Below are 20953 nucleotides of genomic sequence, written 5' to 3'. Positions count from 1 at the left end.
GGACCTTCTGACTATATAGTGTCTTGAGTCTAAATCCTCCTTTCACTTCACAACTAACCTAGTTCTGCCTTTCATCATTTATCAGCAATTCAGTAATAGACTCCTAATTGGTTTCCTCTCTCCAGACTCTGAACGCCAATCAGTCTGTGTATTGCTATTCTAAACTGTGCAAAATATGCACAGACTATTATTCCACCTCCTACCTAAAAACCCTATCACAGACTTTTGGTACTTTGATTTTATGAGTTATTTGCATTCATTTTCTCCATAAATGTGGTGTTTACCTCTTTTAAGGTTTTTTCAAGTCATATGGACAAGTTTTCTCTAGTGATCAAGGGATGTTGCACATAGCTACAGCTCTCTTTTAGGACACACCTTCAGTTATGCTTCTAGGAAGGTGACTTTTTAAGGAGGCAGACTTTGGGGTCTGACTGGCCTTGATTTGGTCTTCAATCTGTTAAAATGAACCTCAGCTGTCCCAAATTTAGTAATAAAATTTAGTAATAAACCAACATTTATTGAACACATTTTCTGTGCTAGGCACTGTTTTAAGTGCTATTTACTTTTTATAAAACTAAAAACAGCTTTAAGAGAGATCATATTATTTTCCTCATTATTCTGGAAAGGTAACATCCTTAGAGAGCTTAAGTAATTTGTACAAAGTCACTTAGCTGGCGAATGAAAGAGTAGGCATGTGAACACAGATACTTTAATCCCAGAGCCTATGTTTTTAACGACCATTATATACCACCTCCATAGTAAGGGTATGTAGGATATGTGTCACTAAAACATATGTAAATTATGAGTATACTAATTATCCTGATTGACCACCACATATTGTACACATGTACTGATATTAAAATCTATATTCCACAAATATATATAATCAGTTATGTTTCAGTTTTAAAAAGTATGTAAATTATCTGTCAGTGGCTCAAGACATGTCACTTTACCTTCCCACCTGTATGTCAAAAAAATGTTATTCTGTTTTAAATTTTTTAATGATTTTCACATATGTGTGTTTTGTCTAGACAACCAAATGGAATCTATTTCCTGGCAGGTTTTATTTTTTGCAGTCTCTAATAAAATTCAAAACAGTGCATTGCACATTGTCAGCCCTCAACAAACGTTTATTGATTGACTGAGTGAATAAATGGAAGTTTGTTTTTATTTGCACTGAATAACTTTTAGCTCTTCTAGAATTTGCTCTTCTTGTTTTCTTTATATAAAAAAGAGAAAAAAGGCATTATATGTATTATTATTATATGTAGGCATTATATATAAAGATATTATATATATGACAAAAGAATAGATATATAGGGCTTCAGAATGTTATCTTTTATTGAAAAATGATTGATTAAACATATTTGTGGGATACCGAGTTGAATATCAATAGTTGTGTACAATATATGATGATCAAATCAAGATAATTAGCATGTTTATCATTACAAAATGTAATCATTCCTTGTGTCCATTAACCAATTTCTTCCTATCAATCTCTTTTTCCAATAGTTTATTTGTAAGATGGCACCTTTCTCTAAATGTTAGTGGTAGGAAGTCATTAACTTTGAGGTTTCATGCACTCTTTGGAGCTGGAAGAGATCCGAAATGAAATTGTACAAAATGATTGTTGGTACTGCTTAAAAAGATGACAAGTACGATCAAGAGAAAAAGGTGGCATTATTGTACTGGATTTATAAATAAAGGGCGATTTCTCTCCAGCTCCAAACATATGAAGATATATATATATAATTACAATTTTAAGCTTCTATAACCATTTCTAACAAAATTGAATGCATGCTATTCCATCGTGCTTTAGGATGCTATTATATTTCATAGGGTCAGCATTTAAGAAAAAGTTTATTAAATATCTAGCTTGTTAAAATTATCAATTATTTTTCTTTCTTGTAAGGTCACTTTTTCTCCTTATAGTCCAGTATTTTCTATCAAAAGGGGATTCTTAGAGTTTTTTTCTAGTTTGCATATAATTCCGAATGTAAAGGCAAACTTTTGGGAAAAAAAATTGCTAAATTTTAAGGTACATTTTAAGCATTTTCTAAATTTAAAGGACTTTTTGGCCAAATTCCCGTTATTAGGTGAATTAGAAGTTTAGGCAATCAGGGAAAATAGTTACTGAAACATTTTGCTGAAAGTGCTACAATGCTCTACATTGATGCTTGCATTCAAAGAGTCAAGGGAAAAGTTAAATAAAAGGGAAAATTTGGTTGGTACACTCTACAAAAACACAAAGACTAGGGGCAAACTCAATATGGGTTACTTCAACTGTATTAAGTAATTTCATGGAAATGGTGGAAACCAGCAGTTCTCTAACATCAAAAAAGATAAAACAATAAGAAATTGGTCTAACTGTTAGAAAAAGAAATTCACAGAGAAGACTAAGATGTGGAATCTCTTTCCTTTGGGAATTCATGAGAAAGGACATAAGTCAATCTTTCAGAAAGATCAGGTACATTTTCTGTCTTGAATTATGGAAACATTAGATAAATCCTCTCTGGCACTGTGAATCACTGAAGTTTCCCATTTACCAAACCAAATGTCTTTCAACATTTCCTTTCAAAGTCAGTTGCTGGAGTATACATGATGTATGTGTATTCATAGAAATAATAAGTACACATGGAGGTCTGCGTAATATTGATCCTATACTTCTATACCAGTGTTCTTTGTACACATGCCCCATTCTTTCTAGAATGGAGATTGACATTCTTTGATTCTTGGATTTCTTGGAGAAGCTATGCATGCACACTATTTTTGCAAATTATTTCACAAAGTTCATAGAGCCTGTGAATCTGCTCCTTGAAGTTAGCTTTCTTGTCTCTGAACTCCAAATTTTTTCTGTTGAAAGGACCAAAATCCTGAATCCTAAATGCTGCCAACTTTCTGGAATTCTGACTATTATGTCCTTTTAGTACTTGAAATATACCTTGGCTGTAGAGCCAATCTGAGCTCTGAGGTAAAAGCATGGACTTTCAAACTATTGTTTCAGTAGTTTTTGCACAGTAGAAAGTATTTTTACATAGTTTATCTCATTTAATTCTCACAATAACTCTATGAACTGTGACAATTTTACATATGAATAAATCAAGTCTTTGGAGAATTGTAGTTTTTTGTTGTTGTTGTTGTTGTTGCTTAATTTTACAGAGCAAGTACCTGCAAATTGAGGAAATTTTAACCCAAGTGCTCTAGCTGCTAAATCCAGAGATTCCCCATTTTCTGCAATGGATTAGCATCACAGTTTCAAATTTATATTTAAAGTCATATATCTGTCTATAGAATATTACTGACATTTCTTGTAATTTTTCAATCTTTCAAATCTTTTTGGAATCCCAAAGCCAAGTTTTTCATAATTGATACCTCTTTCCACCAGTCGTCACTTAAGTTCGAATACTAGTATCCAAACCCCACATAAATTGTCCCATGCAAATAATCTTTTTTCAATTTAGCTAACTACTATTTGCCATGTAATTTGCAATGAAAAATTTCCCTGTTTGTTTGGAGTGTTCAGCCAAAAGTTATCTCCTCTGAGTTGACCTGGTGATTCTGGAGGCACATGTTAATTAACAGAAACTGAGAATAACAAATGCTCACAAGGATGTGGAGAAAAGGGAACTCTTCTACACTGTTGGTGTGAATGTAAATTAGTATAGCCATTATGGAAAACAGTATGGAGGTTTCTGAAAGAACTACAGATAGAAAACTACCATATGATCCAGCAATCCCACTTCTGGATATATACCCAAAGAAAAGGAAATCATCATGTCGAAGGGATTTCTGCACTCCCATGTTCATCACAACTGTATTTACAGTATCAAGATATGAAACCAACATGTCCATTGATGGATGACTGGATAAGAAAAATATGGTATATATACATAGTGGAATACTACTAAGTCATAAAAAAGAATGAAATTCTGCCGTTTGCAGCAACATGGATGAGCTTGGAGAAAAATATGTTAAGTTAAATAAGCTAGGCACAAAAGGAAAAATACCACATGGTTATGTTATGTGGGAGCTAAGATACAAAGAAAGAAAGAAAAACCATAATGAAACATCAAACTCTCAAAAGGACAGAACAGACCTATAATTACTGGAGGTGGGAAAGAGGGAGGAAGAGGAGGGAAAGGGAGTAATTGGGTAAGGGACACAAAAACTAATTATAATTTGTAATGATGACCATGCTAATAATATTGATTTGATCATCACATACTGTACACAAATACTGATAGTCAACTCTGTACCTCATAAATATGTATAAATAAAAACAATAAAAACAATAAAAAATTAAGTCCATTTAAAAAAATTCACTATGTCCTGCATATCTAATTCTCAGTACAAAGGAAGGTCTCTAGACCTAAAGATGTCCTGATGGGAAACAAAGAGGCAGCTCAACAGGGCTTCTCTGTCTTTGGAGTCTCTGAATCAGGTGAGCATACTTTTTATAATTTGTTATATCAGCAGTCCAATAATGTTACTCACGTGTTGAAATGCTCAGCAAAGATCAAGTTGGTGGAGGTACCAGTGATCGTTGTCAGTCCTCCAATGGTAGAAGAGTAAGCAATGCACAGACACAAAAGCTTGCACATCATGTGGTCCTTCTTTGTTCGATATTTGTTTTCTGTGCCTGAATTCTGTTCAAAACCAAAAAACCGTACTATGAGAACAGCTCTATTTGTGGTCATAACAGGCAATAATAGCATTTGTTATGGAATGAATGTGTCCCACACCTTACCTAGTTCATATTTTGAAGCCCTAAACCCTGATGAGATGATACTTGGAAATGGGGCCTTTGAAAGGTAATTGGGGTTAGATGAGGTCATGAGAATGGGGCTTTGATCTGGTGGGATTAATGCCCTTATAGAAGGAGACATCAGAGGGCTTTATTTCTCTGTCTTCCATGTCTTCTCTGTCTACAGTGAGAAGGTGGTCATCTGCATCCCCACAAGACACCAAACCTGCCAGACCTTAGATTTCCAGCCTCTAGAACTATGAGAAGTAATTTATTTTTAAGTCACCCAGTCTGTGGTATTTTGTTATGGTAGCCTGAGCTGACTGAAACAGTATATTTCTTTTCATCAATAGAAAAGTAACAATAAAAAATATTTAAACTGAAACCACCAGAATATTTTACAAACATGATTTCATTCATTCCCTCATCCTTCTTTTTGTCCCTGACCCAACTGTTCCCTCATCTCTTCCTTTACCACCACTACTCCCAAAGCTTTCCACCCTCTTTCTGCTGATATTGGTAGTACCTGCTAAGTGAGTTCCTCAGCTTCTTTTTGGAAAAGGTCCCTACCTTGGCACCTTAATGGATGGTACCTGAAACTGAATGTTTTCAACCCAATATACCTCAGCATCTAGAGTCAATGTCTTCCTTGCTCCCCACTCTCTTTTCCAGAACATTAATCCTGTACTCAAACAAAATAAATCCATTTTTTAAAGGATTATGTAATTTGGGTATTTCCTTCATTCCCAATTTTTTGGCCATGATATTCTGATTCCCTGGTCACCTACTGCTGTTATGTAAGATGACATGTGCTTCTGGCACACAATCATCTTCTGAACTCCAAATCCTGACAGCATCTGGATGACTATACCACATTCATGAATAACCCTTTGAATATCCTGGCCTCACATATTTTTAAAATCTCATTTCCAAAGACCTTCATGTCTGCTCCACCTCAGTCACACATTCCCACAGTTTCACCTTGGACAGTGCCACATCCTCAAATGGTTCTACCTGCAAAATTGCTATTTCAAAAGTAAGTATTTTGTTTAAGAGGAAGACTTCCTAGAGTGTGAGCCAAAAGCAACTTCATTCTTTCTCTCACCCATATCCCCAAACACACTCTGTTAGTTTGATCCTTGCTGTCTCTACAATGAAATCTGGGGTAGAACTAATATATTTTCTGGTTATTTCATTTAATAAATAGCTTTTCAGTCATGGTTAGTCAAAAAAAGCAGCCTCATTTCAGTAGTTGAAATGAACAGTGCTCCATTTAATAATGAAAGTCTCACCTTTATTTAAAGCTAAAACTTCGCTAGATCAGAAAGCTCATAGTTAGAAGAAGGTTTGTGAGTTTGGCTTGTTCCCTCTCTCTCTCTCCTAGTTTCAATTCTTCCCACCACTTGCTAGACTCGGTTTCTGAACCCTCCATGGTCAGAGTGGAAGGGGATTGGCAGGATCAGGAGAGGAGTGACAAGGATTAGGAAAGGTCTTATTTGAGTAGTATCTGAATTAATATATGGCATTAGTCCTCTCCAGGGTTGCTGGGTGTTCTAAATGACTCCATCTGGTAGGCACTTCTATGCGTTTTTAAGGGACTTCCATCATCCGTATCAGCACATCAGATCGTTGCTCCTTCTATGTAGGTAATGAATCTCTTTCACCTGGTTGCTTTTGACATTTGATTTCTGTATGTGATAGTCTACCTGAGCTCTTTACACTGGGGCCAACTTACCTTGTTAAGAAGTCCTCTTGGAGAATGTTGTCTTTCAAATGACCCCCAAATTTCACTCCTCCCACCTGTTTCCTACAGCTGGTCCATGGGAAACAGGCACCTCTGCCCTGTTGTCAGTGAAAGTGCAGTTGAAACTCCATTTAGTAAGGAAATTCATCCATGACCTTCCACTTTCTGATTTTTCAGGAGTATGTCAAACACTAATCCATTGACCTCTTCCATGCCTAGGGGGCAGTTATCAAGTTCTCCAAGTGGTGGTTTCTTAATATCTGTCTCTTTTCTCTTCCTTCATCCTTGGTGGTACAGGTGTGGTGGGAGGAGATCAAGAAAATACTCCAACTTTCTTCTGAAGTAGAGAAAGTTGAGCCTTCTCTTTCTCTCTGAGCCTTCTAATCATTAAGCTGAAGAGTCTAAAACTGTCTTTTGGTCACCTTGTTGCAAGTCCTGCGTAAGTGGATATGGGAATACCTATAGTGTGTGCTTGATATTATAGTTACTCAGGAATAGAAAGAGTCTCATTTCACCGTCCTCCTCATCAAGAAATTGCTATATGGTCCTACCTCCTTCCATTTTTCACAACCAAACCACACCAGAGAGTTGTCAAAACTCACTGACTCTATTTCTTTAACCACTTTAACCTGGCTTCGGTCTCCTCATTCCACCCAAAATGCACTTCCCATGATTATAAGTAAGCTCCACATTACTGAACCCAGTAAGTACTCAACTTTTTAGTCTCTACTTTGTAGACCTCTCAAAAGCACCTAAAAGAGTTAATCACTCTTTCTAACTCTGCTTTGAGCTTCTGTGATATTTTACTGTTCAGGTTTTTCTTCTATATCTCTGACTCTTCTTCTGTTTCCTTTCACAGTTCCCCTTTTTCTTTATGCTTCCTTAAGACTGGAATTTCTTGAACCTCTGTCATAGACCCTTGTCCCTCCTTCCTCAAATATTTCTCCTCAGAAAATCTCATATTTTCATTGATTTGATGAATATTGATATACCAGACTTCTGTCTTCAGCCAAGACTCCTCATTCTAGATCCATATATCCAACTGCCTATTCAACATAATTTGAAGGTCTTAAATAAAACTTCAATCCAAAAATGTTCAAAGCCAAACTCATTACTTCCTTCCTCGTTCACCTATATAAGCTAATGGCATCACCATCCTCATAACAACAAACACTTATGGTGTGCAAAGTATGTAATAAGCACTGTTCTAAGTTAAAATCAGATAAATGTTTTAATTGATTTAATTCTTACAACTCAATGAGGTGGGTACTGTTACTATACCATTTGCAGATGAAGACGTGAGACAGAGAGGGTAAGTGAATTGTCCAAGGTCACAGAACTTGCAAATGGTGGACTTGGATTTTGAAACCACGCAGTGTTGCTTTAGAGCTCGTGGTTTCAGTCATTGGGCTACGCTGCTTGTTCTCCTTGAAAACATTCCCTTCCCCATCCCACCAAATTCTGTCATTTTATCTATTTACATATTCCTGACTCTGTTCGCTTTTCTCCGTCTTCACTGTTGTCACCTTGGTCTAAGTCAGCATTATCTCTAGCTGGGGTAACTGGAATAACATATTTATAGATCTTCTTGCATCAGTTCTTGCCTATTTCAGACCTGTCCTACGCACTGTATCCTTTTGAAAAAATACTAATGTATTTAAGAAATATACGAAAAAAAATTGTGTTCATATATTTTTGAAATACATTTGGATTTCTTTTGTAAGGCTAAAGTGTGTAGGACAGGTATGAAATAGGCAAAAATTGATACAAGGTCACCATAAGGGAGTTATTATAGTAACCCAGACTATATTTTCTGAATCCATTCATCCATCAACATACACTTAGGTTGTTTCTGTATCTTGGCTTTTGTGAATAATGCTACAATGAACGTGGGAGTCCAGATATCTTTTTGATGTACTTATTTCCGTTCTTTTGGATATATACCCAGAAGTGGGATTGTGGGATCATATGGTAGTTCTATTTTTAATTTTTTGAGGAAACTCTACAGTGTTTTTCATAATAGGTATACCAATTTATATTCCCACCAACAGTGTACAAGGGTTCCCTTTTCTCCAGGATGAAAACAGCTATTGCCCTGTTCCATACAAATAAGCATGTTGTCTGAGACACTGGCATTGAAAGATCTTTTAGAGAAATAATGATAGGAAAAAAGTTACTACTCACTAAAAGCTGTCATAGATGTGGAAATGGTATTTAGCATGGCAAGGTCAGGTGCATTGGATTGTAATTTACCTTTTACTTTTTAATTAACTTAAAGGTCAGCCCCCAGAGAAATCTATACTTCACCCAAAACAAATTAATTTATAAATGTCTCCTTTTGCCTTATACTTTCTACATGGAAATGATTTGCATTTTCCATATAATAAAACTTTCCACTGAAAACTTGAAAAAAAGTATGTAAATGAAGTAGCGAAATAAGTTTAGAAATTCTTGTGAGTGATACAGTGACAACTGAAATTTAGAGCTGAGGTATTAAATATATTCTACAGGAAAGACTTCAAACATAAACCAGAAAGTGATGCATAATTTGTATATTATTAAATTTATAATAAGGATGGAAACTTAAAAAGATAATGTGCATATAATTTCTCATTGCCACACAAAAACATTCAAAAGTACGAATAAAGAAAAAATTGAATTTCCTATAAAATCATAACTGCAAATATATGCATATACTTGTATATATATACTTGCATATAAAAATGATTAAAATGCATTGGCAGATATAAAATAAAAAATCAAAACACAAAATAATTAATATTTTTCATGCAAACATTATTATTATTTATCCCTTATGTATTTACATTTTTTTCTGTATAAAGACCTTTAAAACATACATTAATGCTACTGCATGTAAGTTGACACTTATGCAAATATCATGAATGATTTATAAAGGCATTAAGAACTCAAGGTAAATTCAAATTCTACAGTAAATGGTAATACTAATATATCATAATACAAATTAAAGGTTAAGTGGAGGTGTTTATGAGGTAGGATGGGGGATGCAAAATTTGTGTTATCTAGCCAGTAAATAAGAGCCCCATGCATTCAGATTTATTGTTATTTTTGCCAAGGGCATGTGTTCAACTGATCTGAAGTAGTGGAAGAGATAATACTGATGTAAGGAGTAAAGATTGAGGACCAGAGGGACAGTAGTAGAGGGCACTGAACAGAAAAATAGACTCAGGAAAGCCTGAAATAAGCCACTAATGGAGCCAACTAGTGGTGCAGAAATTATAAAAAAAAAAAAAAAATTTTTTTAAAAGGCAAGTTGTGTGTGTGTGGGGGGGTCATAGCAGATTAATATTTAGTCCTCTGCCCTGATAGTAATTTCAAACTGAGACCAAGGGTTTGACCCTAGCCCAAGGGGGAGTTGGAATAAGTCATTTGGGGTAGAAAGTAAGACCCTGACCCTGAGGGCAAGTGTGCTTGTAGACATCATTACATTTCTCCATAAGTGTAGGAGGAATTTGTTGTGTGCTTCTGTGTGTGTGTGTGTGTGTGTGTGTGTGTGTGTGTGTGTGTGTGTGTGTGTGTGTGTGTGTGTGTGTGTGTGTGTTTTATCCTAAGAGTTTGGAAGAGAAAAAAAAATTCCAAAGCAAAGAAGGGAGGAGGAGCAAAGCATCTGGAAAGGTGAGGCTGGGAACCTTCCTGGATGAAGTAGCCAGGGAAAACCTGTTGTGCTACAGGTGACCACAGGATATTGTCATGGGTATTTAATGAATGGGAAATTATTAGTGTTATAATGTATATGGAGACTTATGTGAAATATACAGAATGATATAATTTTTAATAAATAAATAAGATCCAAATACATATAATGCCAACAAATAAGGCTTAAATAAAATATGTCAATGGTTATTTCTCGATGGTGGGATTAGGGGTATCTGCCAGCTTATTAATACTTTTTGCATCTTCTACAATCATAAAGATTTTTCTGAAATATTAAATAGTCATAGACTATTAGAGCAGACAGGTATTTAGAGATTATCTGTTAGGAAGACCTAATTTTTCAGAACAGCAAAATCAGTTTCAAATGTGACACGGCTGGTCACTACAGAATTGGAACCAGAACCCATGTATCTGAGTTCCCTCTCAGTGATTTTCCCCTTTACCATTCTTCCTTCTAGAACACTTTTTATTTATGTGAGTTTTTAAACCTACAGCTGAGACATTACATTTAATTATATTTCAAACCACTTTTACCACAATTGTAGACTATCATGTTTTTATTCAATCCCAACTCTGTCTCATATGTTAGTTATTCCACATAAATGATATCTAAGACTTGTGAGTATGCCTTCCATATCTTCTTCCAAATAAGTGAAAAATATTTGACTAGGATATAACCAAATGCATAATCCTATGACACCATCACAATAGGCCAGAAAAAAAATCCTGCAAACACTATTAAAAACTCACTATTGCCACCTGGTGGCTGTAATTGCAGATTTCAGGGGCAAGTTAAACGTTTCCAACCTCCGATGCTAAAATACATACTTGAATCAGCATGGGCTAAACAGTGGTCTCCATAGGACTGTAAAAAAAAATAATTCACTGGAGGTCAGTTTGGTATAAAAATATTAAGGTTACAATTTATATTTAAATAATTATGAAAGGATAGTTGCAAAAGGCATATATGTTTCTAGTAACCATTTTCTGCTTGCCAAAGACAGCCTGTTTAAACTGTTCTAGCTGTTTTTAGGTACCTATTTGCATTTACCTTAATAATATTCATATGATGTGATATCTTGATTTCTCAGCTGTAGGCATTACAATTAAATTTCCACTTTGTTAGATGATAAAAATTGAGCTTTTTTTCACAGCTTCCTTCACTGAATATACTTATATTTCTTATGTTTCTGTTGTCCTCCCTTCATGGCTATATCATAGTTTTGCTTACAGCAGAGTTCACTGTTTCAGTATGTTGTCCAGAGCTCTATTAACAGCTGAGTAATGTATGTTACTTTTCCTGTCCCCTTAACCCCCAGAGTTAGAAAATGTCTTTTTTGGGCCGAGCCCGTGGCGCACTTGGTAGAGTGCTGCGCTGGGAGCGCAGCGACGCTCCCGCTGCGGGTTCGGATCCTATATAGGACTGACCGGTGCACTCACTGGCTGGGTGCCGGGTGAGTGCCGGTCACGAAAAAACGCCAAAAAAAAAAAAAAAAAAAAAAAAAAAGAAAATGTCTTTTTCTCCCCTTGCTTAGTTTTTTAAGTACACACCACTGAATCAATCTCAAGTATTCCCTATTTCTCAGAACAGTTGAATGACAGGATGCCTAATTCACATCAGATATTGTAACAACTTCACTATCTTGGTGACATCTCTACCAGGGCCTCCCTGCCTCTCCTAAATCGAGCCATTTTTTTTTCCCTCTGAAACAACAAAGATCTATCTAGACTTAAGTCTACACTTTTACTTCATTGATGCTTTGGCTGGATATTGATTCTAGGTTGGAAATAAATGTTACTCAGAATTTTGAAGGCATTTTTTTCTGTTGTCTCTGAGTTTCCAGTGTTGCTGTGAAGTATTAAGCCATTCATATTCTACATACTTTTTAAGGAATCAGTTTTTCCCCCTTTTAGAAAGCTCTTAGGGTCTTCTCTTTACTCATAGTATTCAAAATAGACCTGCCCTGTGTGGGTCTGTTTTATCCATTTTGTTGGCACCCAGTGGTCCTTTCAATCATAAAAATTGTATTTTTCCATTATGGCTATTTGAATATTTCATGAATATTTCTTGAATATTTGATATATTCTCTTCTGTTTTCTCTATTCTTTTTCTGAAACTCTTACTATTTTTATAATATTGTTTCATCCTTTTTTGTATACTAAATTTTCCACTTATATTTTTATATCTTTGTAGTTTACATTTGCACTTTATATATTTATTTTATGTCATATTTTATATTTATATATTTTGTTTTTGTCTTCCTGTTTCTCTTTTATAGAATGCTATTTGTATTTCATGAATGCAATTTCTTTGTTTACCTCTCTGAATATATTAATGATATTTTCTTCTTGCATAGTCTCTGTTTCCTGAAAGTTGCTGTTTCTTTTTCTTTGTTTGGGACTCTGTTTTTTATGTCTGAGGCTTTCTTCAGATATGCAGGAGTCTTTGGTTGTCTGCTCATATTTAAGGCAGTGAAAAGCTGCTTTGAAGCTCTCCACATGTGTTTTGGGACTTATTGTTGGATGTGGACTTCATGTAGTATCATCTTACTGGGGCTTTTTTTTTTTTTTGAGAAAATTCTATTATAATACGTTTCAATCTTTTCTCTTGTGCTGATTGAACTCTCCAGGAAAGAGTCTCCTGGTCTCCTGCGTGCTGACCCCTGAAGGGCATAGACCTGGCTACCTGCCAGGTGGCTCAGGAGCCAGGGCTCCCAACATTCAGCATATAAATGTTCACTCAAGGCCCCTATTTTCCTCGTGACATCCTCCCCAACCTGGGACTGTGTCTGGTTCTCCTGACCCTCTGTCTTACCATGTCTAAGGATTATACTTCTGTTTGTGGAGGAGGAACAGTAGCATCCGTGTGGAGCTGAGGAAGATATCTGGGGATTTAATTGCTTCCTAAGCAATTTTTTCTTACCCCATCTTTTCAACATTTTAAAAACTTTGAGGGCTGCTGCTGTGTAAATTGGATTGTTTATTGGCTCTTCTCACTACTGATTTAGGATTCAGCTTCCGTGGTATAACTGAGTACTTTTTTCACCCATTCTTTTACTTTCCAGCTTCCAAAATGATTTTGTGGTCATCTGTTCTCTTGATGTTTACATAACTGCAGTTACAATTTTTAAAGTCTATTTGTTCTTGTTATAATGGAGATTCAGAATAGAGTGGAGGCATGCAGGACTATTCAATCTGCCATCTTAATTTACCTTTTCACTTTTTAAAGAAAGAAATGTGTTAATCTTTACTAATAATTAATGCATGGATTGACCTAGGTGCCTTCATGGTCCATCTGTTGAATGATGTAAGTAAAAAGGGAGGTGAGGATGGAAGCCCCAGAGTGTGCAGAGGTATCAGGACATGGGCGCTCTGTCTTCTTTGCATACATGTTGAGTTTACACATGCTGGGTTAAATGAATAACAGAATGTGTTATTTAGTTTTAATCGAATCAGCCTTCCCATAATGTACATATGGTTTTTGATGATTTCTATAAGAAAATGCTTTCTGTAAAGAAATCACAGAATGAAAAAAATATATACGTGAACAGCAAGAAAATGTAAGAGGGGATACTTTCCTTCCTCCTGGTATGAATTCTTCATGAAGCTCTAATCAGTAATAACCTGAACGACACAGAGGAGTGGGCAACAAAGTTGAGATTATAGATAAGACTCTCTGTAATAGGATTTATATCCACTGTAGTTAATAATTAATTATATTCCATATTGTGAATTATGTATCAGTTTATACAGTAATAGTATGATGAATAGAAAGATATTTAAAATTTAGCCTTCAAGATGTGAAGACTCTTCATAAAAACTTAATTTTTTCCAGTGTTGAAAATCATAATTATATCCAAGATTTACTTACAACATTTTATTACCCTAAATGTTAAATATGTACATACTTCCTTTGCACTTTCTCAGTGAAGAGAGAAAAAAAAAAAAAACATAAATATGCATGCCATTGAGAAAAATCTTGTTTTTTCTATAGTGGTAAAAATGACTGAGACCATATATAGGTATATAGTAGATTTGTCTGTCTAGCAGCATGATAAATCAGATTCCCTGTTAAACAAAATGCAGTTTAAAATATTAAAAATCATATTTAAAATGCATCACTAAAGTGATACAAAAGTAAGGAATCTGCATTGACCCTGAGTGAAGTGCAAGTAGGCATTTTAAGTTAAGTGAGTGAAAAGCCAGCTTTTGACCTGAGAATTACAGTTTATCCTGTTGCAAGGAGAGGCTGGAATGGAAGATAATGCCCAAGGCCAACTGTGTGGGGGGAGTCATACAGGAAAATACTCATAAAGCTGATATCCTTTGCTGAAGCAGATAGCAAGGAAATGTCACGCTAACAAGGAAAAAATAATGTCACCTGAAAACTTGTAACTATAAGCATTTTTTAAGCATAAATTGGTGTTGTGTGTTAAAAGAAAAACAGTAATGTAATTGAAAACTCTTATAAGCAGCTGCAACCCAGGACTTAAAGAATCCTCATAGAAATTTCAAAGAAAATTAGCATTTCAATGTTTAAAACACACCAAAAAATAAGGCAACAAAAAGAGAACCAGCAGAAAACAAAAATAGGTCAAAGAGAGAGACTGACAAGGACTTCAGACACTAGGGCTATTAGACACAGACACAAAATATTAGTAAATTTATTTATGATTGATGAAATTAGAAAAGGGATTGGATATATGAGTACAGATAAAGAGATTATAAAAATTACCAAAAGAGAGACAAAGAATTTATAGAAATCAAAATTTAAATAACTGAATTTAAAAACTCAATGGATGGTAAAACAACAAAATAGGCATAGCTGAAGAGAAAATTAATAAACTGGAAAATAAATCTGAAGTTATTATTCATAATCCAGTTCAGCAAAACACAGAAAATGAAAATTTAAAAAAATGTTAAGAAGCTTAGAAGATAAAGTGAGAAAGTGTAACATGTTTAGTTGGAGACTCAGAGAGAGAGAACAAAGAGAAGTAGCATGAGGCAATTGAATATTGAAAAATAATCTCTGAGAATTCTGAATAATTGTTTGAAAAGACCAATAGTTAGGTCAGGAGGAATATGCAGTTAGGTATATCAAAGTGAAATGGTACACACATGCACACGCACACACACAAACACACGCACACACACATGCACACACGCACACACCCGCACACACGCGCGCGTGCACACACACACACACATCTTTAAAGCAATCAAAGAGAAAAGAATGCCTGCAAAGGAATTATAATTTGACTGATGGCTGGCTTACTTCTCAGTGGGAAAAAGAAAGCCAAAAGTCAGCAGAAATATATCCCAATGTACAAAGAAAAAAATAATGGACAATCTAGCACTTTATAGCCATGAAAATATATTTCAAGAATTATAAAGGCCTTTCTTTCAAACAGAAAATGAAAGTTTAACACCAAAAGGCACTCTCTGAAGTACATTCAAAAGATATATTCAGGCAGAAGGATCATAACCCCAGATGGGAGGTCTGAGAAACAAGAATCAGTGGTGAACAAAGATATTAATAAAAATGTACATAACCCTACAAAGCATTAATTTAAAAAATAAAATTTATAGGAGAATAATAGACTAGAACTAAAAATTGAAAAATAGTAGCATGTAAATAGAAATGGATGGTCTGAGTTAAAATGTCCTTAGGTCTTTGTTCTTTTCAGGAAGAAGAAAATAAACAGATTATTTTTATATTTTTATGTATTAAGTATACACAGTATTATGGACTGAATTATTTCCCCTGATATTCATATGATAAAGTACTAATGCCCAATGTGACTGTGTTTGGAGATAGGGCCTTTACAGAGGTACTTAAGGCTAAATGATGGAAGGGTCATAATCCAACAGGACTGGTGTCATTAAAATGAGAGGAAAATAAACTAGAGATCTCTCTGTCTACTTAAATATGCACAGAGGAAAGGCCATGTGAAGACAGTGAGAATATGCCATCTGCTAGCCAGGAAGAGAGGCCTCATCAGAAACTAACCCTGATGGCACCTCAATCTTGTACTTCTAGCCTATTAAACTGTGCGAAAATAAATTTCTGTAGTTTAAGCAACCCAGTATGTGGTATTTTTTAATGGCATCTCTAGCTGCCTAATAACATGGTAAAATGGTCAGGACAACTAAAATAAGAGACCTAGAGAATAAAACAGAACATTTGTGTGTGTGTGTGTGTGTGTGTGTGCGCGTGTGTACGTGTGCGTGAGTGTGTGTGTGTGTGTGTGTGTGTGTGTGTGTGTAGGATGAAATAAAAAAAGAAAATAACTTCAAAAGAATGCAGGAAAGAGAAATGGAAAGAATATTTGGGAAAAATAAACAGTTGACAGTAGAAATTATTCTAGATATATAATGATGCAAAAATTTAAATGAATCAAACTTGTCAGGTAAATACAGAAATTTTCTATCCTAATAAAAGCACAAAAACCAGCAGTATATTTTTTGCAGGAGATACACCTAAAATATAAGCACACAGAAGTATCAAAAGTGAAATGATAGGAGAAATACCAGGTAAATACTAGAGTGAACAAGGCTGATATTGCTACATTATCATCAGACAAATAAACACTAAGACAAAAAAAAGAAAATTACTGTAGATGAAGAGATGCACTACAAAGTGATGAAAAATTAATTAATTAATTGAAAACCACAACTAAGCAAACTTCACCTAACAGAGTTTTGGAAAACATTGCACCCAATAAGCTGAAAATATACAAATTGTTTTAAGCACAATAAAAATACATTTATTACAGTTGACCATGTGCTGGCTCATAAAGTTACCTCAGCAAGTCTTGAAGAACTGATATACAGACCACAGTTTCTGACCAAAGTAAAATGAAATTAGAAATCAAAAAGAAAACAACAAATAGCTACAAAAGCCTCATTTATTTCAAATTTTAAAACATAAGTCTAAGCAGCTGTTGGGTCAAAGAATCTAACATGATATAAATCAGAAAACACAAAGAACTGAAAAATATGGAATATAGCCAAAGTAAAAGAAAATTCTCCTGAGTTAGACTGGCTATAATCAAGAAGACAGTGAATAACAAATGCTGGTGAGGGTGTGGAGAGAAGGGAACGCTCCTGCACTGTTGGTGGGACTGTAAATTAGGACAACCACTATGGAAAATAGTATGGAGGTTTCTCAAACAACTGTAGATAGATCTTCCATATGATCCAGCAATCCCACTTCTGGGTATGTACCCAGAGGAATGGAAATCATCACGTTGAAGGGATACCTGAGGCATCACCTCCATGTGGGTGGCACACCACAGCCACCATAATAACCATGGCTGCCACAAAAGCAGCTAGACATCACAACCACCATGCAGATGGTCCTCCAGCCACTGGAGTGCATTGACACAAGGAGAGTAACCAGCAGAGATAAAGAAAAGAAGAGGATCTGTCTCTCCACAAAGCCCATTTCAGAGTGACAGAAAAAGCATCTGCTCTATGATAATATTGGGGGACCTGATCACACTTCTCAGCATTGGACAGATAATCTAGGCAACAAATCAACAGAGTAACCATTATTCTTTCAGAAGGAGGGAAGAAATCTTGGGTAATTAGAGGGGGTTAAGGGTGAGGGTGAGGGATAGGGAGAGATTGGTTGAGGGGCATAAAGAATAATTATGATTTATAACAATATATATGCTAGGAATATTGATTTGATCAACATATCTCAATGTTGAACCCCCCAAATATGTATAATCAATTTTGATTCAATAAAAATTTTAAAAAATAAAATAAAAAAATTTTGAATGACAACACACTGTACCCCACAAAAATGTAGAAGTGTCAAAAAAAGGGATATTATAAACTACCATACACAACTAAATTTGAGATGTAGTGCATAAATTCCTAGAAAAATACAATTAATTCAAAGAGAAATAGAAAGTCGGAATAATCCTAAAGCCAGGAAAGTAGTGGAATAATGTCTAAGTATATATGCCTTCCACTTTCTCCCTTCCTGGTTCTGCTACCTGGAGTACAGAGCGGACGGAGGGAGGTGGGGCAGCCATCTTGGACCACAGGTTCAGGAGCTGAGGACGGCAGAGCAGACATAGAAAGAGTCAGGGGCTCATGATTGTGAAGCCACCATACCAGTCTATTTCTATCATGTTGAAACTTTTGCTATTTTGGGTCTTTGTTGTGGTGGCCAATCCCACACTCTAACTAGCACAGCTGATAAAACCAAGAAGAAAACAAGAGAATGATTAACACAAAATTTTGTACTATGGATGTCTTGGCAAGGGGTTGGAGGGATTGTGTGAGGAAGGGAAATGGAATCAGAGAAAAAGCTCATGGAGATTTCCAGAAATTGTTCTATTTCTTAAGCAGGGGGGCACTGTACACTATTTTATCCATTTCATTTTTCTATAAAAATGTTCAGTTACATTTTATAAATGTATATATGTATGAAATATTTCATTACCAAAATATACTAAAAAAATTGGGGGACCAAGTAAACATATTCCTTTTTTAGAAAATACCACTGGAAGATGCATGGAAAAACATTGCTGAGGATTTCAAGAAACAGAGTATATTATTTAAATAAATTACGTAGTGTGTGAGGTTTATTGTGCAGTTAAAGTACATTTAGGTTTATTGTATGGTTAGATGAATGTTTCCAGCATAGCTGAGCTTATACTATTTGCTAGATACATTTCAATAACATAAAATGTGAAGAACACACTTTTGTAATTCATATAATAAAGATGTATGGGAAAAAGATATCATCAATAGTCAATAAATTCTTAAATAACAAAATGTTTTGTAGGAACACAACTACATATGGCCGTCAATGGATCTGGAACCCTGAATGCAATAAAGATCAGAATCTGGAGCAAGGTCATTTTATGGTTGTGCTTCCATAAACATTTTCCATAAACCTCAGGACTTGGCTGGATGAATAAAAGGAGACACCTAGGTGAGGACTGAGCAGCACTAATTGCCTTTGTCACTCAATTTCACTCAGTCTAGGAAAAAGGAAGAGAAATCAAAAAGAACCAACTTTTGCTTGTAGTACCTATGTGATCTAAGCTAAAATACATTTTTTTCATATTTGATCTAGGGACCAGATAGTCTAGAATTGATGTGTCCTTATTTGGCAGAACTAATGTCCCTAGTTTCTAATATTATGAACAACGTTTATTACTGTACACACAAGACTCTTTGAATTCTTGGAGCACATTAAAAAGTGTTGTCTTGTAAAACTTGATTTTCAATGATAAGAATTTTCACCCCCAAATTAAACAACACCTAAGTAAAGTCAAGATGCAATTTGCTCAAGGATATTTTTTTCTTTGCACTTCTTCCTTTGGGGAACTACAAATTATACTAAATGAATGAAAAACAATTATCTCATATTTTTCATTAAAAGCATACTGATTTTCCAATTTCTTTCAGTTGAAGATGGCTGGAGGTTTAGAAATTGAGCTGATGTTGAAGATGCTGGATACTCAGTGGTCCCTCAGATTCCAGGTACTGATTTAGGAGTATTTGTTCATAAGAGTCACATTTCTATGCTATGTATCTAAGAAAAAGATGTTTCTATGACTCACCAACCCATCTTCTCACTGTAGTCCTCGTCCCACATATTAACATGGCTCTCTATTCCTAACTAGAATTAAGCTGATATAAAATTCTGGGGTATCTCTTTGAATGCTACCAATGCTTGTAGGGGAGGGAAGAAACTGGTAACTTGATTTTTCCTTTGATATCTACAAATGGATTTTTGGATACCTGGAACTCATTACTCCTGGAAACCACGTGAGTGATGGTTGGTTTCTCAACTGCCCCACTGAACCCTGACAAATATATTCCCTCATGTACTGTCAGTGTCCTTTTTGGGTCTTTTCTTCCCAGTTCCTTTTCTTCTCTAAAAATATTTCAGCTACTTTTAGTGAGTAGTGTGGGATTTATGAACTAAGTACCTACCTGTCACTTTTATTCTGGGCATGAGTAGAGAGCCATGTTAATGTCTGGGCCATGGACTGTAGTGAGAAGATAACTTGGTGAGTCATGGAAAACATCTCTTTTTTTAGATATGCAGTATAGAAATGTGACTCTTATAAATGAATACTCCTAAATCAGTTCCTGGTATCTAAGGGACTACTGAGTGTCAATTGTCTTCAACACCAGCAGCAGCCAACAGCAAAATTATCATCATTATTATCTATATGAAAACTTTACAGTTGTACTAACAGGAATTTTAGGGCTGACAAATTTTAGTTCCAAATGATTTTTTATCTTTCCATCCCAAATTACATTAATTAGGTCCATAGATTTATCTTTAAATCTTTATCAATTTGCTTCCTTTCTTGTTATAGTTTATATACAACATGAGTTATTTTAATCTAAGTGTAATTATTTGAGAAAATACTACTGAATTTATTCCCTCAGAAAATAACTATTAGACACTTATTCTATGGCAGTCACCGTTCTAGATATTTGAGATACATATTAAATGGACAAAAATCTCTTCCCCTGTGGATTTCACATTTTAGTGGAAAAAACTGACAATAAACAAAACAAATAAAAATTTAAAAAATTATATAGTTTGTAAAAATGTAATATATGCTTTGGAAAAAGTAGGGTGGGGTCAGGGGGATTAGGAGAAATATGGGATATGTTGCCTGCAATGAAATAGGGAGGTTAGGGTAGGCCTCATTGAGAAGATAATATTTGAGCAAGTGTTATATATATATATTTCTTAACCAATATTACTATGCTCACTAAATTCAGAA

At 35.1% G+C, this 20953-nt stretch overlaps 1 protein-coding gene across 1 annotated transcript in view; it reads right to left on the bottom strand.

Annotated features, from left to right (window-relative positions):
- SLC13A1 (solute carrier family 13 member 1) overlaps nt 1–20953 on the bottom strand; it is an 86502-nt gene that overhangs the window by 25725 nt on the left and 39824 nt on the right. Inside the window, exon 7 of the mRNA XM_063100957.1 lies at nt 4495–4646. Coding sequence (XP_062957027.1) covers nt 4495–4646 — 152 coding nt within the window. The remainder of the gene's footprint in view (nt 1–4494; nt 4647–20953) is intronic.

The sequence above is a fragment of the Cynocephalus volans genome, chromosome 6, assembly GCF_027409185.1.
Source record: "Cynocephalus volans isolate mCynVol1 chromosome 6, mCynVol1.pri, whole genome shotgun sequence".
NCBI classification, from domain to species: Eukaryota; Metazoa; Chordata; class Mammalia; order Dermoptera; family Cynocephalidae; genus Cynocephalus; species Cynocephalus volans.
This window is presented reverse-complemented; position numbering and strand designations above follow the sequence as displayed.